This window comes from Anopheles arabiensis, chromosome 2 (assembly GCF_016920715.1).
Source record: "Anopheles arabiensis isolate DONGOLA chromosome 2, AaraD3, whole genome shotgun sequence".
Taxonomy (NCBI): domain Eukaryota; kingdom Metazoa; phylum Arthropoda; class Insecta; order Diptera; family Culicidae; genus Anopheles; species Anopheles arabiensis.
The window spans coordinates 93,274,976-93,297,851 of record NC_053517.1 but is presented as its reverse complement, the minus strand read 5'-3'; the positions used below and the strand labels follow the sequence as shown (position 1 = coordinate 93,297,851).

The window sequence follows — 22,876 nt, the reverse complement described above, 5'->3', positions numbered from 1 at the left end:
ATCGATAGCATCGATAGGACAAACGGTTGTGCCCTATTTGTCCGGTGTCGCTTAAAGCTTCTCATTTAAATAAAGAAATTGCAAAGAACAATGCCGACAATCGTCACTCAACCGTGCAGTTCGAGAATAATAATTGTCTTGACAGTTGCCGGCTAGACACGATAAGGCACAATCAATGTGTGCCGTTTATCACAGCTCCAAATCGTGCATCTCTCGGGCGATGGTTTGCTACGGTTTCGATATAACACAGATGACCAATATCGGTGCATGGCGATATGGCCGACGTGTGCAAAAGGACAACACGTGAACATCATTCACTAGGAGGGGGGGGGGGGGTCTCCCGATAAGACGACACCATTTTCGTGGACCTATCGGAAATCTTGGCGGGCAGACGATCCCCTTTTCGACACAAAAACAAACACAAATACAGAAAGGCGTCTACATACGCACCAAAAACGATTGGGTTTTGTTTATTTTAGACCAGGTAGCTGCTGATAAGACACAGCAACAACAACAACAAAAAAACGCTGCTCCAAAGCGGCTTGTACTTTCAAAACTGACAGACTGAACTTACAAAACACTTTGTCCCGTGCCCGTACCAGCGTCTGTTGGCTAGCGGCGGGCGGACGATGAAAAGGATAACGGAATGGGCAATGTTCGACGCGATGTAATTACCAGGAAGGGGGGGAGGATGTGGGGCTGAGATGGCCAGTCCGCTGCGTCCGTCGACCTTTTCGGGATGGTGGGGTGAAGCTGCTCCGAGCACATTGCCGCGCTGCGCACCGCCATAATTGGCCCACAATCAACGTTATTGGCTAATGGGAAGTTGCCCGACCTGTCGGCGGCGCAGTAGGCTTTGTGTGGAATGCGTAATTTTCTTTACGGAGAGAGCGCAAGAGATAGCGAAAGAGAGAAAGGGAGAGAAAGAAACGAAGCAACATCAATTGTGCACGGCAATGGCAATGGCAAGCAAAGAACGTCTGATACGGCGTAGCCCTTTCCTCATTGAGGTAATAACAAAACAAATAGGAAAAAAGATGTTTCTTTTTACAAGAAAGTATTGCATCAAAAGTATTTATAGACAGTAACACACTCACGCCGCCAGGGTTAAGTAGTACTGCACTGGCCTTATTTACTTTTCCTTTATCAGCAGCAAATAAATACGCTCACGTAGGGAATGTAAGTCCCCCTTATCAATAAAGCGTTTATTTTAACGGAATTTTCAAATTGCCCAATGGGTCGTTGCACTTGAGCTTAAGTTGGAAGGATGTTGATACTTGTTTTTATCCCAAAAACTTCCCTGTTTGTGTAACACTTCAAACATGTTCAAGTAGCTGAACACAAAGCATTGGGACAATTTTTTAATAAATTAAAAACATGCTAAACGCATGCGTACACCGTACCACGTGGGTCGATAATTAAACATCACGCTTTCGGTTGTGTTAAGTACTGTGTGATGCCCAGCATCAGACCCGCCCTGTCACCCGGGCGTCTGTGTGTTAAATGGCACTAAATCGGTGAATATGATAATATGATTTTGATTAAATTTACATCCCACCAGCAGCCAGTAGAATCATCCCATTGTCTGTCGTCGTCCCTGTTGATTAAAACCACTCCCCGCCAACATATCAGCCAAATGAACTGCAGGCGCAGGCGCCTCATGCACACGTTCTGCCCGTGCCGTCCAGTTCCAGTAACAGCGTACGGTACGACTTTTGTGTCACGTTTTGTTTGCAAAATTGATCACAGTTTGGTAGGGAAATTAGCGTTCTGGAGTGGCTTCCTCCTTTGCTCGGGGGGAACGTGGTCGCGCGGTGGTCACGTGTGGCCGTGAAATGTTTGGAGGGTGTGGCGCTTGCTAAAACGGAGCCGTTTTTAATAACATTTGGCCAAATCCAATTGGTCGGATCGGACGAACCGCGGTACAGCAAGAGCTTTGTTTGCGTACAAGCTGTTTGGGTAAGTTTTAAAAATATATGTCAATAAAATGCGACGTGCGCCACAGACCGACCTGCTGATTTTGGTGCTGTTGTTGTGCTGTTGCGCCACCTGGTGGAGGTCACAATCTCGATTGCCGCAAAACCGGGGGCACCGTTATCCGCAGAGCTGCTTCTGCTGCTGGCACCGTAAAGCATCATTATCCGCATTGGCAGGACATTTAGGCATCACTCATTAAAGCGGCTGCTGTATCCGGTCTTTGCAGCACTTCTTGCTGTTTTTAGTCCTTCGTGCCGGATAGGGCATGCGTTGAACTTAGAGCACGCAACACGTGTAGTGCCAAATCAATGCGGGCGCCATTTAAGGAAAGTGAACATTATGCAGATGAGCAGTGTTTTGGCATTTCTTCTGTAAATAAATTCTAGTCAGGGGTAAAACAGATTACTTTTGTTAGTTTATGGCTATTAGTTAATTTTCCGTTACTGAATGTCTATGCCGAATTATTAAAAAAATTGCCTCCGGAAAAGGTTCATTGACATTAATGGTAGTGAGATCAGTTGACTGGACAGGTGTGGTCCTGACAGAGTTTAGAATGTTTAAGCTCCAGAATAAAAAAGAGAGTATTGTCAGGACTTATATGAGTTTGGCAAGAGTTCTAAGACCGATATTGTTTTGAAACTGTTCCAGAGACAACTGCGTTTTGGGACGAGTTCCTGGATTAGCACGGTATTGGTTGAGGATCAGGTTCAGGTATGGTTTGGATTGAAGATCAATTCCAGGATCAATTCCAGGTCCTTTATTCCTTCAATTCTAGGTTTCAGGATCATGGGTTATCGGTTCAGGGTCAATTCTATAATAAGTATGGAAATAGCGTCACTTCCACTTCCGGTATTGGGTAAAAGTATCTCTTGATATGCCTATTGTATTTCAAGGGGCACTTTGGAGTTCAAACATGTAAAAGAAACTCGTTTTTGGAGTTATTCCACGTGGCTCTGTAACCGGGTCAAATTAATTAATTTAGAAGACACCCTGTATTTCCATGGTAACATAGCAAATGAATGGCGAATGTACCTTTGTACCGGCGCTAGAAGTTTACAGTGAGTGAGACTCAACATTAGCACTCCCGGCCTAGACTAACTCATTAGTAACCATTAGCAACTGTGTCATCCACACGCCTCCACCGTGTGTTGCACGACATCCCCCTTTTTAACGTGGTGACAAACGATTTTAGATCGGAAATGGCGATCTCGCGACCACGCCGTCTAGTGCGCTATAGGCTTCAACTTCTTCTAGACGCTCTCGTTGTCATGCTATCTAGAGACGTTTTCCGATTAGAGAGTGAGAGAGAGAGAGACAAAAAAACATCTCAAGATAGCGAACGAAAGGAAAGCATCACGGAAGCGCAATCGTATGATTCCGCTCCCTCTGTCTCGCCATTGTGTGTGCTTTCCTCTTACCGGAGGCGCGGGACCCTCAACAGTGGTTCGAGTGTGTCTCCAGGGGCCCCCAGGGGCTGTGGGTTTATATTTGCCGGCAAACATTGTGTAATGTTTGCTAGATGCGGCAAACCGTTGAATATTGATTTTTGTTTCACCGCCGTGCGTCTTCCGGGATTCGTCAGCGGGACCCTCGGGAAGGAGTCTGAAGCGCTGTGTATGTGTAGGGAAGATACATCAAACAAGCAAGATGTGTGCTGGAATCTCTCGTCTTCGTCGGTGGCATAGTGCTTGGTTTTTGTAACTGATTTCAGTTCTGATGTACTCTGTATCCTTTTCTGTCAGCGTGGATTTGATGAAGCACGCCATTTTACGTTAGCCTCCTCCGGGGGGGTCCTTGCTTTCGCTTTTCCAATCGTACGATCACTATGTTTTTGTGTGTCTTTTGAACCAACGTTCGTCGGGGTTGGCGAATCGATGATAGATTCGGCATGGACGGGCCTGTGTTTCGTGTGGCTGTGGCTAATTTATAAACTTTAGTGGCACCAGGTCGATGGAGGCACTGCTGAAACAGCTTGGGAAGGGTATGGAAAATGATGGTACGCTTGTGTTTTGTTATCGATTCTGTACCACCGAGGGGAGAAAAAAGCAAAGCTTAGTGGGTGTGTTTTTTTGTTTTTTAAACATGAGATCGGTGGCAGCAAACGTCAGAACCACAAGGATACACGTAGGTGTAGTGCCCTCTGGTGGTGGTGTATCCTTCATTTTCACCTTGCGTGATTGACGGGGTACCCATTTCTATCCCGTAAAGGTAGTGCAGGGTAGTTTTGCAGGGTTCGTCGGACCAGTTTGGTAATTTGTGAGTGGTCATTTGAAATGAAAAGTAATACGAAACTTTAGTTCAAAACTGGCACAAAGCATGTCCTATAATTTGTGTTAAAAATTAACTTTCTCTCATATGATCAATATAATTGAAGTTGCTTTACGATTGTCAAAACATCTGATCTGATTATATAAAACGGATAAATTATTGCTTCATTGCATGCAAATGTGTGAATTCACTTAAAATGTATACACCTCAACGAACCCTGCCCTTTCCCGCTTGTTTCGACTGTGAGATGTGCTTGTCGGTTGTTTTTTTTTCTTTTTTTTTTTACATCAACTCTGCAATGGCGCACTCGGTATTGTACCGAGTACCGAGTAAATGGTACACGCTCCTCCCAAACAAAGGGATCAAAATATTTTAATAATTGGTTACGGTCAAGGTTTTGTTGGGTTGGAACGACCGGGCGGAAAAAAATATCCCAAAACCAACCCGTTTGCAAAGCCTCGCGTAAGTTCATATTTTTATTTTATTATTTACTCTCGTGCTACACATTTTGGGCATCCACTATGTCTCTCTCTCTCTCTCTTTCTCCGTCGTTTGCGTGTGAAAATGTGAAAAACCCTTTGTACAGAAAACTATGGTGTAGCGATCGTGGAACCGACAGAGCAGGCGCATTTCATGGAGGGAAGCTTTCTATGATTCTAGCTTTATGGAAGCTCTCTCTCTCTCTCCCTTTCTTGCCTTCATTTGCGATGTGTGCGGTATGTCTGATTAATCGATTCGTTGGTTGTGGCTTTCTTTTTTTTGCTGTGGGACTCATCTTGTCACGACACACACTGTGTACGGTATAGTCTGCCCACCAAAAGGTGTATGAAAGCATGAACCCCATGGATGTAGCACACTGCCACAGTCATCCTCTATTTTCGGTAACACCACCAAAGCTTATCGCTTTCACACAAATTCCCTCGCTCCCAAAACGCTGTTATTATGAATGAGGTTTTTTGTTTTAGTGGTATGGCTTCGTTGGGATATTTTTAGCACTGTCGCGCTCTTCGGGAGCGCCGATCGTTCGGTTTGTGCTTTTGAGGTTGGTTACATAAACTGCGGCGTTTTTTTTCTCCTTCTTCGGTTTGGTAGTTTCTCACTGGCGCCACATTTTCACCAGGTGACGGGGTTAATGAGCTTTGGGTAATGTTGCCCCCCCCCCACCCTTCCTACGGCGTGGGTCATTTGCTGGAGGACGGACGGCGAAATCACATTCCTGCGATGTAAATCGTGGCTGGAGGGCATTCCTCCCAGAAGAAATTGGGCGAAAAAAACACGCCTCAAAGCATTAATGATGGTGGGTTGGACCTGATTATTAAAAAGGCAATGCCATATTGCATTCATTAATAAATGGAAACTACGGTCGAACGGTGTCTTGGACGAAAGCTAAGATTATGTAAGATACAGGGAACGATTTGGAACGCGAAAGGGAAAGTGTAATCATTTAAGCAAATTTACCAAAATTGAACTTTTTCGTCCGACGTTACTGTCGCCCGCAAAAGCAGCACCGAAAGCATAATTGAAAAGTTTAACTTTCGACGGAGAATTTACCAACGCCGCAGCTAGGTCCAGGTTGACGCACGGATGACGCCCCTATCGCGTCAGTGCTAAAAATAAACCTCACGTGCCCGCTGGTTGGAATTTCGTTCGTTTTTTTTTGTGTTACACGACGCCTTTGCGGATTCACCGATGAGTCAGCAAACGTACTCGGAGTGCAAGTAATGGAAACAAGAAAAGCTGGAAGCACACAAGGATCAACATTAACACTGTCGTCCTTTTGGGAGCTTTTTGGTACGCCAGTTCAGCACGACGAAAGAACAAACTGCAGCGCAAGGGACGGGTGTGTTGATATTGTGGGCCCGTTGATTGGAATGAAAGTTTGCCTAATTTTTTGGGGGCTTCTTTGTTTTCATAATTTCCTTCCCCTTTTGTCTGAAGGTTTGTGGTGTTGGCTGAGGGTTTGGTGACAGCATGTCTTCCCCCGATTGCTGTCTTTTGTGTCACTTTGTGCTTTGTGTGGTGATCGGAAAATCGGAAATGATAAATGTACTGCACCACAACATCGTTCATCGGCACTGTGCCTGCTGGTGGGTTTGCTTTTAGCCGCCTTAGCTGGAAGCAAAATCACACCCCGAAAGCTGTGATGCTCTTTTGCTTCTTCACTCATTATTAGCCAAGCCAAGCCAACCAACCGAACAGAATGAAGCCGACTGACGCCACCCGCTCGGTTCGATGGCGAAGGTTAGAATTAGGAACCGAGGAGTTGTAAGAAGTCACGCCAAGCGGGGACGCTGAAGCCCCACACTCTCTGTATCCTGGTGTATGAATGTAGACTAAAGCAAAATACCCAACTAGCGTCATCCAAAACGGAAACCCCATGGACACGCGTGGCCATTTTGATGGTAGGGGGTGGGGGGTGGGGGGCTTTGTGGGGCTGAAAAAACAACAATATAAATTAGGAGCAAAACGACACAAAAAAACAAAGGCACAAACCGGTGGCTCCAACTTCTCCAACATGCGACGGTTGTAAGTCATGGCGCATAGCGATCGATGCTGCATGGAGTGTGTGTGTTGGAGGGACACTTTTCGCTTTCTTCGTCCTTGCTGCGGGCCGCAAGATTCGCAACCGTCAAACCCAGTTACAAACGCCAAACACTTTTGTGGGTGTTTGTGTGTGTCGAGATCGCCCTATTTCCTTCACCAGGGAGAGGAGGGTAAGTGGGCTTCTCACTCTGCACGACGGTAATCTGTTCGTCCTCCGGTGCCTTTGCCAGCCCAGCTAGCGACGTAATCTGTTGTGTTCGATGGAACTTTCGCTGTTCTGCTGGTGCCAAAGAGGGAGAAGCTACTGATGTATGTGTGTGTGTGTGTGTGGGCCAGCCACACATCCTTCAATGAAACTTAAGCGTGTCAGCAGAGTGTGCCGTGCGGGCGAAGAATATTTCATGAATGAAAATCACCGACCGACAGCGACGTTTGAGCGCTTTTCCCCATCGAGTTTTCCAGGTCAACACATCGATGGTGGTCGCATCGGTTAGGGTGATTGCGAAAAGATGGCTCAGGGAGAAAACAATGCGAGAAAGGGATATGAATTACTTATGCTACTTACATTTGCTAACGTAGATCATGCACTTTGCTACACTGTTTCTCGGGATAAATAAATAAGATATCCCTGATGGACATTTGATAGATAAACATATAACATTGAATGTGAACCTTGACGTGTTTACAGAAGACTGACTGAGGTTCTTCTATTTTGTCAAACAAGGTAAATATTAGAGATGGGTAAAGTTGGCAAAAATATGGAGTCGACTAAGGATCGAGTTCAAAAATTTCTAAACCGACTTCGGAAGGTAGGTCCGACCAGCTTTCTACGATGCCGTTTGGAATCGTCTGCAGCTGTCCGGAGTCGTTTGGATTCAACCGAAGTCGTTCGTAGTCGATCGAAGTTGTCTGGAGTTGGCCAGAGTTGGAGTTATCGGAATCAGCCAGAATAGTCGGAAATCGGCCGGAGTTGTCTGAGGTCAGCTGGAGACGACTCGTGCTCCGGCTCCAGTCGACTCCGGACAACTCCGGCCGACTCCAGGTGACTCTGGCCAACTTCGGCTGACTCCGGGCCACTCCAAATCCAGACCACTCCGACTACGGGCGGAACTACTGGTTCCGATTTTGCCGTAGTCAGAATCGGACTAACCATAGCCGGAGTCGGATCGGAGTATAGGTGCGCTTCAGAGAGCACGTCATTAGTTAAAACCTAGATAGGTCTAAATAAGATTTAGATGCATTATTGTTTGCACACAAGCTTTCGAAATCCAGTATCTTGGATGGAGCTAATATTGAAGATTCAAATTTAAGTTTTCCAGCTTCAGTGATCAAAGAACCCACTAAGAATCGTAGTTTGAGCTGAGGGCTTAATAGAATTTATGGTTATTTTCATTTTAAATGTTAAATATTACCATCTGTAATGAGCCTCGCACCAGCCTTCGTTGTAAGTATGAGTTAATGATGGAATTCTACACGCCCAATGACAATATAACCGTTTCATTCTATCTGCTTGAGGTTCATTAACATGCTTCGTGAAAAGTGCGGAAAAAGTGAAAAATTTAGATTGAGTAAAGTGAAAAGGGGCCAATAAATGTCAGATTAATTCTTGAGGACTTAAGGATCAAAGATTACTTTGATCTTCATCAAGCTAGAAATAAACCCATCTTTCCAAATACGAAGCAAACATACCCTTTAATTGCACAGCAACAAATCGAAATTCCCAGCCGAGACAATAACACACTCACCGTAAGCCACAACGTCACGAACGTCACACAACAGTGTCATCGTATGGTGTTTTCCTTTCCGGCTGCACACTGCACGCTGCAAAAATTGAACTGTTTCCAACACACCCGGCTACTAATACCCGGAGTCCGGTAAACAACACCATAAAAGCGATTAGCTTTCCATGTCAAGCACGAAGCACTTTTCCATCTTCTTCCATACCCTTCCTCCCTGTGCCCCGGGGCCTGTCTTTGCATTCCCGTCCATTTAAAAGTGGAAAGCAATAATGAAAAGAGCACAAGTAGCATGCCGCCCCCTTCCCTCCGGGTGACAACAGAGTGAAAGAGAGCGTGAGCGAGTCCCAACCGAGTTTCGCGTTCGCGTTTTTCCTGACAGGTGACGGAAGCGCGCGAGTCCGCGTAGATGTAAATTACCGGGTACTAATCCTTTTCTAGGGCCCCCCGCAACACGTTTCCTTGTCCAACCCCGCTCTTGGACGCTTGGTTAAGTGTGTGTAAGAGTGTCGCCTGCCGACCATTGCAGTGCGATTCCAATGCAAGGGAAAGAAAAACAGGAACAGTTGAAATTTGAACTCTGCTGGGAAAATCCATTCCGACGGCCACGGTAGCGTGCGACACATGGCGGCGCCAACAAGAATTAGAGGCAATTTTGCTATGCGTCGAGGAGCGGTAAAACAGCATTGGAAATGGAAAGCAAAAAGCAAGAAATTGGAACGATTTTAATGGTGATGATCGTGCATATCGCCCTAGCGAACTGCAGCGATGATGACGACCCGACGACCCCTTAGGCCAGTCACCTCCGAAATCCGAATCCAATGACAGCGGTGAAGAAATGCAATTAATATCACTGTCAACAATCGCGCGCGTTTCTTTGTTAGGATATTGTCTTTTTACTTCTACATAAACACACACACACATATTAATGGAGGCGCATTTGGAATGATAAAGTGCAATACAAACAAAAAACACCCAGCCGCGAGGGCCCCACAGTCGAGCTGGAAAAGTGAAACAAATGGAACGCCACAGTCTGCTGGACTTGCTCGAATCATGAATCATGAGAGTAATTTAATGAATACTAATGCCATTCGTGTGTTATTGTTTGGCCACCGCTACTGCAGTTGGATAGTGTTGTGCCCTATAGGGCTACTGCCCCATGAAGCGGGCTTTGACATCGAACTAGGGAATGGCAAGAATAAAAAGATGAAGAAGGTGTAAAAACATTAAAGTCATTAATGGAGATGAAAAAATGGTGTATGATAATGAATCATGAATCAACATACATTAAATCTAGCCAGTTCTAGTGGTGTGAGATCAGTTCGTTCCTTGGTATGTTAATCTCTATTGTCATACTCTTGTTTTATAGATTTTTGGTTGTTTGGTGTATGTTTTGTTGCTTTGTTCTAATTATTTCTTGTATTTTTGTTACCTTCTATTCTTCAAATTTCACTCACATGTACTCTTTTACACTATATTGGTTTGTTAGAAAAAATATTTACAACTACTTTGACATTCTTTTGTAATTTGCTTTTTGACATTTTACCTTTACCGCTTACCGAAATTGATTCATCTTGCCCAGCATGGGCCAGGTCCAATTTAGAAAAAAAAAACTATTTTATCACGTTCGCACACATATCTCTCGTGCAAGAAATGTCAACAAATGACATTTGCCTGTATCATCAGCGTTACGGTTTAAGCGTTAACACATTGTTCTGGCCGCCTGCTGCCGTCCCCCGGCAACTGGAAGCAGGCTTTGGGGTCTGTTCGTTGTGTACATAGCCGCTCGAGGCTAGTTGCTGGTCGGGTTAAGCTGCGGGGTTACACTGAGGATATGCCAAGATTAACAGGGGAAAGACACTAGAGACACTAACACACACACACACACTCACGCTTTTATCACCGTTCGTGTAGTTTAGATTTAGTGTCTTTAGTCCGTTTGTCGTGTGGCTTGGTGACGTAAACTTTTCAATGTTTTGTAGAAGACCATCTCTAGAAAGGATCAAGTGAGTGTGCTTCTTTCTTGGCATTGGTATCGCAGATGTATTGTCTGTTTAGAAGAGCAAATCATTAGCTTCTTTTAAATAATAAAATCTCTCCTATGTTTTATGGAGAATATTATCCACTTTATGTTTATTGTATTTCCAATTAAAGTTTTAGTTCTATTTTATGTACGTGACTAATGCCCGTGATTGATTGCGCGTCAGGCACGTTAGAGCATTTGCAGCAATAAGATTATTGCTTTTGCCGCTTTTGTGTCGCCCAACTTCGTTAGGGTCGTACTTAAATCATTGCTTTTATTTCCCGATCCTTTATGGCCCTGCTTGTCCCGAACCGGAGCACTCTCATTGTACATTAGCGTTCTCGGATAAACATTATTGGCTCGGCCCCGTTTGCCAAACTGCTTTTGCGGGTACTTGTGTGTTTGGTTTGGTGCTGCTGAGCTGGTTTGAGCATAGTTTTATTTTAAATGAATAATAATGCATTCACACACCGCCACACAGCGACCAAGGACAAGGGCGAGATCATAAGCATCCTTTCTTTTTTGGCATAACAGTGCATAAAGCATCCCGAAACTCGGCTCGACAACCTCCCTTCTACAAGATGCTGCTCGTCCGAGTCGTGGTAAAACACGCTTGCCGAGACATTTCGATTTCCAGACCACCAGACTCGCTCTCGCTCGGTCGTCTGGATGCTCGTCGAGCTGGCCGACCCGATCGATCGTCGTCTCGTCGTGCTTCAAACCTGCAACCGGCTATGGCATGCTAAATGGATGTCGGGATGGGGGCACGTTTGGGATGGGTGGTTCCTTCAGCCCGTCCGAACGGTTTGGCTAAAAATAGCATTAATCTTGATAATCACCAATAATTGAACAACGGGTTTTTGATGAAGGGCAGGGTTGTGGGACGGGACTGGCTGGAGGGCTGGAGCACCGTGCTGGTCGTATGTCGGAAATAATAGTGCATTCATGCACGACTGATGCATACACAACTGCTAAGCTTCGCACACGTTGCCAGGGCGTGGAGAAGCGCACATCAGCTGCAATTGAACGTTTGTCGGTTGGGAATTTGGGGCTGGCCTGGAGAAGGAGCTAGCAGAGAGCCAGCAGGATGTGGAGACGTGCCGTGTTTGCGTCGACTGTTTGGTACGGTTTGTTGAGTGATGTGCGATTGGTACGGACATGAAAGAGGTAGATAGTAGAACCCCCGGAGCACTACGCCGAGTTTTTGTCGGTCAAGGCAATGGAAGGATAATTTAATTAAGCTACACGGGGTCGGTAGGCTTTGGGTGGTTGATGTGTCCTGCTGGAACTGACGTTCCTGTGTGGCAGAGAGGATGGGGAAAAGCGTTGTGATAATTTTAGGCACACAAATTACTCTTTTGGAGCGCTGTCTGCAAAACAGATCTATTCTTGGAAGTGATAATTCCTATGCTTTCCTACTTTTGTGCTCTAAAAGCAGATATTTATTGTGATAACACGGTTGTGAAATGTGAAGAGTTCCTAGTTGCATCATCCACCTTTCCATGAGCCGAGATTCGAAGCTCTGGTTCTTAGTAATTGATATTAATTGAATGTCCCCACAAACAGATTCGTACTAAATGCTGCTCATCGGTGTGTCTGTCCTGTTACAATGTGTGGAGATCTTCCGTGTCTGGAAAGTGGAAATTTTTCGCAAAATGAAAGACTCGCCTCTTCTTCTTCCTACTTGAATCTGTTGCCCAACAAAGCTTCCTATTTAGCATTGAAAGATTACAAAACATTTGATAAAAGCGTGAACGGGATTGCGAATGATTGGAAGTCGATTAGAATATCATCGAGCGGCAGTGTGCAGATGTCGTGACAAAGATGTGTCAATTGCCAAGATTAATAGTACGAATCTAAAAAAAAGTTTGTTTTTTCAACAGGACAGGATGAACGGAACGGGGTTAGTTTCTTTTGGGAGTTTCATCACGAGTTCGATGTGCACGGTTTAGCTTGCTAATGAAGCATACTGTTCGGCGTGAGCGCTGCCCCAAGAATGCTTTTGCTGAAAATTGTACAGAAGTAAGCAAACTAATCAAACAGTTCAATATTTGTGCTATCAATTTTCGTTGCCTATTATGATGCATAAAAGCTTCCTGTACATGCTGCTGTTGAGTGGGACTGTTCCCATCATGCACATCATGTTGCACCCATATCTTGTAGAAAGTGAACTCGCGAACACTAGGTACACCATGGTGTAAATCAGGTTAAGTATCCTCACCCTGTTTACCGTGCTCACGTTCTCACCGTAATTGAGCAATAAAAGGTGTTAAAACTGAATGTCTCTCACCTTTTCCGCGTCGTCCGAACGAGCGAGTGCCTCCCCAACTGTTGACTGTTGGTTACCGCTTCCAACCAACGGCCGGGGGTCGAAATCAACACAGCATCAGTACCATCCATTCTACCCGGCACGAATGGCGCATCATTTTGGTTACGGCGGTTGGACACGAACACCGTGTCAAGAGCAGACCGGGGGAGCGACACACGGAGGCAAGAATTTAAATCCATCCAGAGATCGTATGTGCATCGTACGCGGACCTACCGGCGAGAGAGATAGCTTGACAGGCGCGCCATAGGGCCTTATGATTTATGGGAGATTAAAAGAGTGGTGTGCCCTTGCTACTAGCCACTATTTGGCTAGTGCCTTCACACGGCGGGGTTTGAGAGTGAGCCGGGTGAGCCGTGTCTGACGCCACTTTGCTATTGTGTGGTGCGATCAAGACACTAACGATCTCAAATCTGATCGTCCCAAACTCTGGAAAGTATAGTGATGATGATGACTGTCGGTGTGAATTAAAGCGGCTGGACAAACAAACCACTTTTGGGAACGATGTTCTAAAAATAAATCTCCTACCATCAGATTTGTACGTGATGAAGATGAGCTGATGCGAATTACGCGGCAACTTCGCCCCAAACACGTTTGCAAAGTCATTCCCGATTTGGACTCACTTGTTTCACACTGACTAATACGCATCATGCGTGCGTCACTCGGTGCGAACAAGTAGTTCACGATCAAGGTCTGATCGCTTCAGGGTGTAGCAGCATGTGTGTCGGGCAAGATCTTGTGAGTTTGATGTTTTTTTTTTGGGATGGTGAAACATGCCGACAAACTTGATGACGATCTCGCGATCTCTGCCCCCAAGCAACCAAGATCATGGTCCAGCAAATGAAACCGGTTCCCGCCTGTCAGTGAGTACCCGATCTGGAACGGATCGTGATGACTTCCGCGTCTGGAGTCATTCTGGGCTTTCGAGTTTCGATTGCTATTTTTTGCTGGAGGTGATGAGCTTTCCGGTGCTCCGGTCCTGAGACATGCTGGAATATAATGTCAGGAAGTTGTATTCTTCCCACAGGGGTTTTGCAACGAAGGTCACACTATGATACCAACAGGACAACAATATTTTGATTGCATGTTGTTTATATACCATCGGATGCCTTTATCATCACCTCTAATCAGAGTTTTGGGAGCGCTTTGCTCAAGGACACACCACAAACTCCGCTCCGGTGTTATAAATTATCCACGCGCGCACTCGCATGCCTACACGTGCCGCCCCAAAATTCGGACATGTACTGCGCTGATAGATTTGTTTATCTTGCCGTTAAGATTTCCTGTTTTTCCTAAACCTCTCACCACCGGCAAATAACGGTGCGGAATGTGTTTGCACGCGCCACCGGTCAGCCAGATCGCGGGTTCAGTCGCATGATACGATCGCCGTTTGGCCTGAACCTGTGTGGTTGATCTTGGATGGTTGTTTGCAAAACCTGCCGAAAATTAACATAACCACAAATGGGGCGTGTGATCGGTGTCCGATGTATTTATTTTCATGTTTATGTAAAGCAGCCGTGTTCGGTTGCGGACAAAGGCACGTTTGCAGCGGATTTTTGGAGGCCCGTGCTTATTGCGCCGTTGTTTGTGCATTCCCACAAAAAACAACCCAAAACCGTCAGCAGCATCAGGAGAAAATCTTCTTCGAACAAAAAAGGGTTTGGCAGGAAGCTACACTTTTGTGGTTTGGTGGAACGACAACAGCGCCACACAAAGAAAGCCGAACTAACGTTGCCTCATCCACATATGCTGTGGCCTCCAAACTAATCGCGGAAGCGAATTATAACGATGAACAACGCGGCTCCAACATCTCCCACCCGCGCAACCCATTAAAGAGTGATCTCCTCGCGATTGATGACAGGCCGGGCCCGGGGTGCTGAAAATATGCCGTTCCATGGAGGCTGGCTGCAGCGATTGCAATGCGTATATGGGTGTGTCGCCCCACCGTATGGTTCGAATCGTCCCCAACGGTTCATAAAGCCGCGGCCGGAATTTACGACACAACAGCGAACGGCGCGCGCTGCTCCTCTCGCACTCACGGCGACTTACTATCGTACGCGCGATCGTCGTATGGTGGTGCGGTGATTGTGTGTGCGCAGCGCGGAGATCTGCGTCGCAGATGGTCGCCGACAAAGAGATCCGCACGATATTGTGGTACCGGGGCGGCTGATATTGATTGGAAGCGCGGATGTGTGTTTGTGTGTTCGTGTGTGAATGGTTCGTTCACTGTGATCTGTCGCGAGCCGTTTGCGTTTGATACAGTTAGAAATTGCTGGCAAATATCGGTGTGGAGGGGGGATCTGGTCGGATGGAACAGTTGGAACTGCTGATGGAATGCGTATCGAGGAGCGTTCTTTGTTCGCGTGAGGAATTGAGTATAGATCTGCCAAGGAAGTGTCACTTCCTCATAGAGTTGTTTCATATGGATCTATGGAAGAGTAGTTTTTAACGATCTTGTACCTACTTAGGACATTAACTGCATGAGCACATCCTTGTAGGTTCGTTCGCACTACCGAATTTGATTCGCAACAGCTGTCAAAGCCTTCGATGTTTTTGATTTGTTTTTCTAAGACTAAGAAATTCAATCTATTAATTCCTTGATCTAATAGATTTAATTATTAATAATTCTGTCTCGGCTTTACGAAAGTGAACAAAAAAGCATCAGTTTGTTTAACTTCTTCCATATGATATAGCCAAATGTGTATCTTAACCTTTGGAAGGCGCTTTTTGTTGTGATCTCAGGCTGATATTGTAATCAAAGAATGGCGAAATCCCATCAAATCGACTAATCGTAGCTAAAAGGGGGGTTTCATGCCAAATCTTACGTTATGGAGTGTTTTGTACATCCTTTGAATAGATTGAACCATGTAACAGATCCACCAAAAAGTAGAATTGAGAGTTTCTGCGTCTCACATCGAAGTACTCTGTGGCCTCCAGAACGCGTTAGTTTCTATTGGTATTTTGTCAACATTCTGTTATGAACCATTCCTGCAGATAGTTCTTATCCATTTCTGGAACTCCAGGAATTCTCATTGAATTGTGAAAGGATCTATTTTAATGTTTTAGTTCAAGTTACAGTCTCCCTCTTCCTTGGAACATATCATTTCAACGGTTTTAATATCTTCCTAGAAGTTACACCACTTCACTTCGTGTCTACACTCACGTCATCTGCTCACGATAAACACACAACAGCACATGGTGGTGCGCCGTATTCAACCTTCGTTATCTGTGCAATGGCGTCGTTAGAGAAATTCAGCACCATTACTCACGTCTTGGGTTAGGCAGGACACGTCGTAGTCCTACCCATTGTAAGCTGTTATCGTGCTCTGGGGGTCGCAAATAGTACGGATGCTGTGTGTTAGCGACGCTACAGAAGCCACACAAAGTTTCTAACAAGCAATTAGCTAATGAGCAATGCTTAGTGTGGTCCTCATCGCCAAGTGCGTGACCTACCGTGTAGTAGACTCTTCAGCCGTTTCGTAGAAACGATGACTGTGTTCGCAGTGCTCGCTTTTGTCTACGGCGGGTCCCGCTGAAAGTCCAACGTTCAGTGCAGTGTGTGGTTTAGGTCATGGTAAACAAAACTGCATAGGCAATGGTGTTTTAATTCCAATAAACCAAGTGATATTGCAGCAGCAACCTTCCCCCACGGTGCGGCAATGATTATTGCAACGCACAGGCCCTCGATTAAGGCAATCGGACGCGCGAGCGCGCACACACACAGTCAATTTCTTCCAACGGGGGAATCACCATTAACCCACTTTGGATGCATCTTGCTTGCTTTCTGCTCTGCGTACTGCCGCATCGCGTTGCTTTTGTTCGGGCTTTTTGCATTCCCCGCCCAAGTGAATGGGTCTGCCCTTTTGATCCTCGCTTTGGTTCTCGGACCACTTAATGCTTTCTTAACTCGCCGTAATTCGCCGCTAACTGTACCGCCCTGCTGCGGCTTTCTTCCAGGAGGATGCTTCCGTTTTTTTATTGTAGCTTCTTCGTGTTTACATTGGTGCACCATTTGGTTGAGGTTTTTTTGCTGCTTTGTTGTGGTCACTTCTCTTGCCTTCGCTGCGTCTGTGTGTGCCCAGTGTTTGTTGATTAGAGCAGTCATCGGAAGATTGCATCCGATCAGCTGGTGGTGGGGCTGTGCTTTTTAGCGTGTATGTGTGCCGTAGTGGTTGATAAGACACTTTTTTGCTCAAAGACACGCACACTTCCAGCAGAGGGAAAGTGTGAAATCGCGCTGAAACGAAGACGACGACAACAACAGTCTGATTGCGGGAATAGCGTCGCAGCCAACTTGGATTGTGAAGAGAGGGTGGAACACCCCTAAGCGAGCGAGGGTGAGAGATTGTTTATGTGAGCAAATATTAAAAGATCGCGGCTAGAAGCAGCAGAACGAATGAGACAGCTCGTTGACAGGTCACTGTTTTATTCGCTTCCCTAAAGGAAGGGAAGAGCGCTCGTTCCACCTAGCTTCTGTTTGTATGATAATCAGCATTATCATACGCCCGAGATTTGTATGATTTAGAGAACGGACGAGAGGGAGGGACTTCTCTTCTGGGCGAAGTTTTATTATTGTTGACATTTGCTAATGACGAAGCGCTCGGCAGTTCGCACGCCAAAGGCAAGTTGACAACCGCGTGATAGGCGGTGCATCACGACGGGTACGTACACAGCAGCACATGTCGCAGCACATGGTACTACACGTACTACACGTTCGATCATCCGAACTGTCCTCGCTAGTGCCTAGTTGGTGTGGTGTGTGGTCCATTAGCAACAGTAGCTGTAACTGTAAGTGGGCACTGAGCATGAGTTGTCTGTTCGCGATTCTTGTTTTTTTTTTTCTACGATAAGTTTCGCTATCATCTAAAGACGCGCCTATGCAATCAAACACCACCACCCGGGGGTTGAGTTTGATTAATTGATATTTTAGTGTTTGATTGGAAATGGAAGTAGATATGGGTTTGAAAATCCGAGACACAGAGATGATGGGATGACACCGCTAATAAACTGGTTGTCTCGGGGAAGTTGGGTTGTGTCATGCAAGCTTCATCATCGGCGAAAAATGGCATGCTGGATTGCATTTCCGGCCCTCGATTGGTCGCACGTACGTACGCAAGCGTGTTACGTGCGGTGGGTCACGTTTCTCTTTTGGTCACTGTTGAATAATGTGTGTTGGAATAAAAAACAGACAAAAAAAATACAAAAAATGGTTAATGAATAGATGGCTGGAAGTTCCGGGAACCTTTGTTGTGGTGCATAAGTATAGGGTTTGTTTAATTTAAACGCCTATCTTGAGTTATTTACTTACTTTTGAGGGTGTCTGGATAGTTTCTCAATTTAATTTTTAAATGTTCCAGAGGTTCTCAATCGTTTTAAATTATTTTAACAATTTTTTTTATTATTGAACTACTCTTTAAAATGATCATATACTTCAATTTAAAATGGTTTCCCAAACATATTTTGTCATTAGCTTGTATAATATTGAGCGTTATGCCCAATGTACAGGGTTTCCCAGGAGTTCTCATAGCTGTGGGACACTTTATTGACTCCTTCCTACGTGAAATGAACTTAATGTAATTGGAATTGACATCTAGCACCCTTGATGGATTGGTTATTGGAATCCAATAGGAATTACCACAGAACCTGCCTAAAAAAGGGGCCGTAGAGACCAATTTCCATCATATGAAGTTCACTTCGCATAAGAAAGAGTCAAGGAAGTATCCCACTACTATGAGAACGCCTGGAAAACCCTGTATTGACTGTTGGCTTTCCAATCGATCCAAATGAGTTTGGGAAATTAAAAAGGTATCTGCAACACCAGGAAGTCCGGCAGCGTAATGAATATTTCCTTCTATACAGATCTTCCTTATTTAAACCTTTTTTCAATACATTCAGTCTGCTAATTTGTGTTGCATTCATCGACAAACAGTGCGGCACGAATGTCCGCGCACACCTTTTCTAGCAATCATCATGCATCATGCATCATTGTGGGCCCCGGGAAAAAAGAAACCTTTTTCTGCAGCCACAGCATCCCGCCGGATTTAATCTGCAAGACCCTTTTTGTTTTCTTTGTTTTTCAACGAAGACGTCCGTAGGAGGTACTGCCCAACGGCGAATGATTAGATAAGGCTGGGCGCGATTGTTTTGCCCCATTCTCGTTTAGTTATGATTTTGTGCTTTGCCGAATGCCGCCACCGCCGCCGCCGCTGCCGACAGCAATTACACAGGAATCACCTGGCTGAGACCAGTTTCCGTTAAGCAAATCCACCGAAAACCGGTGAAGCTGCTGCTGCTGCTGCTGCCTAGTGCACGTCACAGCGCGAACGCACGCGCGCACGCTCGCTCACCCGATCGTTGGCGGCTAGTTTTGTTCCGGGGGCAGTGGTTGGCATGATTATTTTACAGAAAAAAACGGGAGCAAAATTGCAAATGGATTATGAGATGAGAGAGTAAAATTGTAAAAAAAAAGAAAAACAGTGTCCTTAGTGTGTGCTCAAAATGCATATCTAAACGCATGGATCGGGTTCCCTAAAATCCCAAACCCATCGCAACTTGCCGACCACTGCTTATTAGGATGGCGGGGGATCACTCCCATCACACACGGTACCGGTTCCGGTCGGTTTGGGCCAGTTTCAAAGAGGAAGAAAAGGTACAAAGCGTATCCGTACGTATGTAGAATTTTAGTTTGTTGCAAAAAAAAAACTGTGATCCCCTCCCCTGTTGTTAAGACGACGATGTTGGGCTGGCGTCCAACCGGAGCAGTCCACATTTCAGTGGCGTCGGAGATTCAGCGATGACGCACGACGGAGTTGGGCTTGTTTTTGTTGTCCGGTATATTTCATTCGCCGGAATGCGGATTTGGAAGATAATCGCGTTAGAAACGTTATTTTTAAAATGCGGTCTCTCGCACGGTCAATACCCAAACCCAATGACCCCCTCCAGTGAGTGGGGTTGTTAGGAGGAAGAACCATCTTCAGAGTGGAATTTGGTACAAAAAAAAAAAAAACAGAAGAAACAGAATTCCGTCCCATCGTATCGTAGAAGTTGAAGAGCTTATTATTTAAGAAAGTGTAATGCCGCCCGGCTTAAGATGAGCTGTTGAGTGTTGCTTGGTCTGAGTGTTGTCGAGTCGGTGGAATGAGTCAAAGCTTTATGAAACGATGACACCACCTCCGTCTGGTACCTGGGTCTCTACTACTGACTTGCCGTTGGTGACGTGTGCAACACGGTTAAAGGGAAATACGTGCACTTGGCGATGCGAAGGGTCCGTAGTTTGCATGGATGCAATCATTAATGCAAACTATAACTCAAGTACTACTACTAGTACTAACACCCTTGCTAGCCTTTCCTCCTCCTTAAACATAACCCCACCAAGGAACACAACACCGTATTCCATTACTGCTACCCAATAAATGCTCTAAATTATTTATTCTCCCCTCCCGTATCCGCGTTTAGCAGCGTGTAGCACGAGCGAGAGCTTATGCACTAATTACTAAATCCTCATTGTCGGCGATTGCGTTGGGGGAACCATTTTCTCGTGCGCAAAATTATGCAAATGCGCGTAGCAGCAGCTGTGTTTATGGGTGAGGTCGTCCTATGCATACTATGCGATATTAATTAGTGCACTGCAGACGGGGAACCTGTTTTACTTTGGAAAAAGCCTCCTTTTTTTGTGTGTGCCAACACACAACGACGACGCCCTCATCAACAATGTGTGCATTAGCCGCAAAGAACGCTTGGGAACGTTGGATGCGAACAAGCAGCAGGACGCGTTTAGTTGGTGAAGAAGGAAGTCACTATGCAGGGTACTTTATTTTGATGGCATAAAGTTGGGAAAGTTCTCGTACAAATCAACGTCTTATTGTTCGTCGGGAAGTGTGTATTCCCCTTTCTGCCATGCAACAACCATTCAGGCTACAGCTGAAGCGTTTAAGCGTCTCATAAAACATCTGCTAACGACATCTATTGCAATGTCTCGGTGGCGTGGTGTTTTGGTCACCAAAAAGTCCCAAAAGCACACAGAATGCAAAAAATAAACGCAAATGCTAACCAGAAAACTACATCCCACAAAGTTTGGTCGATTTTGGTCGTCGGTGTTTTTGATGGGAGGGCTGGCAGGGTGGCCACCAACCATCCTGGTGATGGTGCCATCATCCAACAGAATATTTGTTTATGAATTTCCTCTTTGCTCTTCTTTGTTTGCTTCACAGATTTGGTGCTCCAGCCCACCATCACCACCCCATCGGGAAAAAAGAGCATCTAATAAGTCGCGGCAATAAGTTTGACGGTTGTCTCTGAGTGTGTCTCTGTGTGTGTGCAGCGGGAGCAAAGACGACGCCAACGACGACGCGCCCACCAACGACACCGGCACCGACGCCGGGGCAGCATCCGACGCCCCCGCCGGGTATGGAAGGATGGACAACGAACAGCCACACCAGGAGCTGGTAAAGTGTGTCCTCGTGGGAGACACGGCCGTCGGCAAGACGCGGCTGATCTGTGCCCGGGCCTGCAACAAGCACGTCTCGCTGTCCCAGCTGCTCAACACGCATGTGCCAACCGTCTGGGCCATTGACCAGTACCGGATCTACAAGGATGTAAGTGTACTGTCGGTGGAGGGGACGACGAGCAGTGCTCCGGAAAACCGCATTCCCATTCAGAAGATTGGATGGAAACCCCGAGTGGGAAGGGGTTTTTGAGAATGAAATTATGATACCTCTCGCAAAACAACATTGTGGAAGTAGAGGGGGGGGGGGCTTTTTGGGATGGGAAGGGGATGGTTTTCCGCCATGGGGGAGATAAAGCGTTGCGCTTAGCCTTCTTTAATGGCATGTGGCAGTGGAAAATGCATTTAGCGTGTGTTGCTGCCGGTGGTCTGGTGTTCTCCGTGTTCGATTAAGCTCGGGACGGTGCGGGAGACAGGGGTGTCAAAGCCGAAATTTCGCTTGTGCTGGTTTAAGCAAAATTGTAATGTCTTTACGTATTAGTAAGTGTAAATTGTAAAGCCTGAAAATGCTGTTATTGTTTAAATTTTCTTAGGAAAAATTAAAGTAAAAGTTTATTCTCATTTTTTAGGAGTGGTGGTGCTCCGTCAAAAGAGTATAATTCTCCCTTAAACTCCTAAAAGTGTTCTATTTTTTTCAAGTTTGTGACATTATGTTTTCTCCATTTCTTATCGAATGAAAATAGCTACGAAATGTTATAGATTAAACACAATTAGTTTATGTGCAATGCATAAACAAAGACAGTATACAAAAACGTATCTAAATGTAACCTTTAACTTAAAAACAAGGTTCTTAAGTACCTTTTATCCGGCTGTTCGTTTATCCGTGCTGTTGATAAATGATAGTTCAATACAAAGATGACATTGCGTACTAAGGAGGATATTTGAAATAACGATTATCAAAGCATACTGTCATAACAAAAAACGCTATTATTCATGGCACTTTTCAAATTTTCTGATTGCAAAACACAAAGTTCATAAAAACTGGCTAGGATTTACGAAAATATTATATAAATTTTTAAAAAATCAGGAATTTGTGATATAATATATCCTTTGACTCATTATCCGTGTTATTGGCGTATCCAATCCAAGGGCCAGTCCCGATGAGCCCAGATAATCGGCTTCACTGTACAATTTTTGAGTGATTACCAATGGCGCCAGTTGTATATTCTCCAACAAATCGAAGTAAATTTCAACTTGAAGCTATATCTGTCAGATATCTCACCTATGAATTTCGCTCCAGATTTCACTTGGTGTGGCCGTGCAATTAAGGTACTTGCGGGATGATACTTTTGGGAATCTTTGGCATGTTCCGAAGTTGCAAGGCATCAATCCAAATGCCCTATTACAGCACTAGCCACAAAAGGAAAAAAATATGCCTAAGAGGAAAAAATATTGCTTAGTAAACTCAACCTTACACCTTGACTTCGAACATGTGTTTGACGACCCTGACAAAGACGATGTTTTATTCTTCAATTTCATTTCGACTGCGTTCCGTGTTG

The 22,876-nt window shown here is 45.4% G+C and overlaps 1 protein-coding gene across 4 annotated transcripts in view; it reads left to right on the top strand.

Annotated features, from left to right (window-relative positions):
* LOC120893735 (rho-related BTB domain-containing protein 2) overlaps nucleotides 1-22,876 on the top strand; it is a 36,099-nt gene that overhangs the window by 3,111 nt on the left and 10,112 nt on the right. For all 4 annotated transcript variants that reach the window (XM_040295801.1, XM_040295800.1, XM_040295803.1 and 1 more), the window contains exon 2: nucleotides 21,085-21,468. In XM_040295801.1, the coding sequence (XP_040151735.1) occupies nucleotides 21,289-21,468 (180 nt within the window). In that variant the 5' untranslated portion in view covers nucleotides 21,085-21,288. The remainder of the gene's footprint in view (nucleotides 1-21,084; nucleotides 21,469-22,876) is intronic.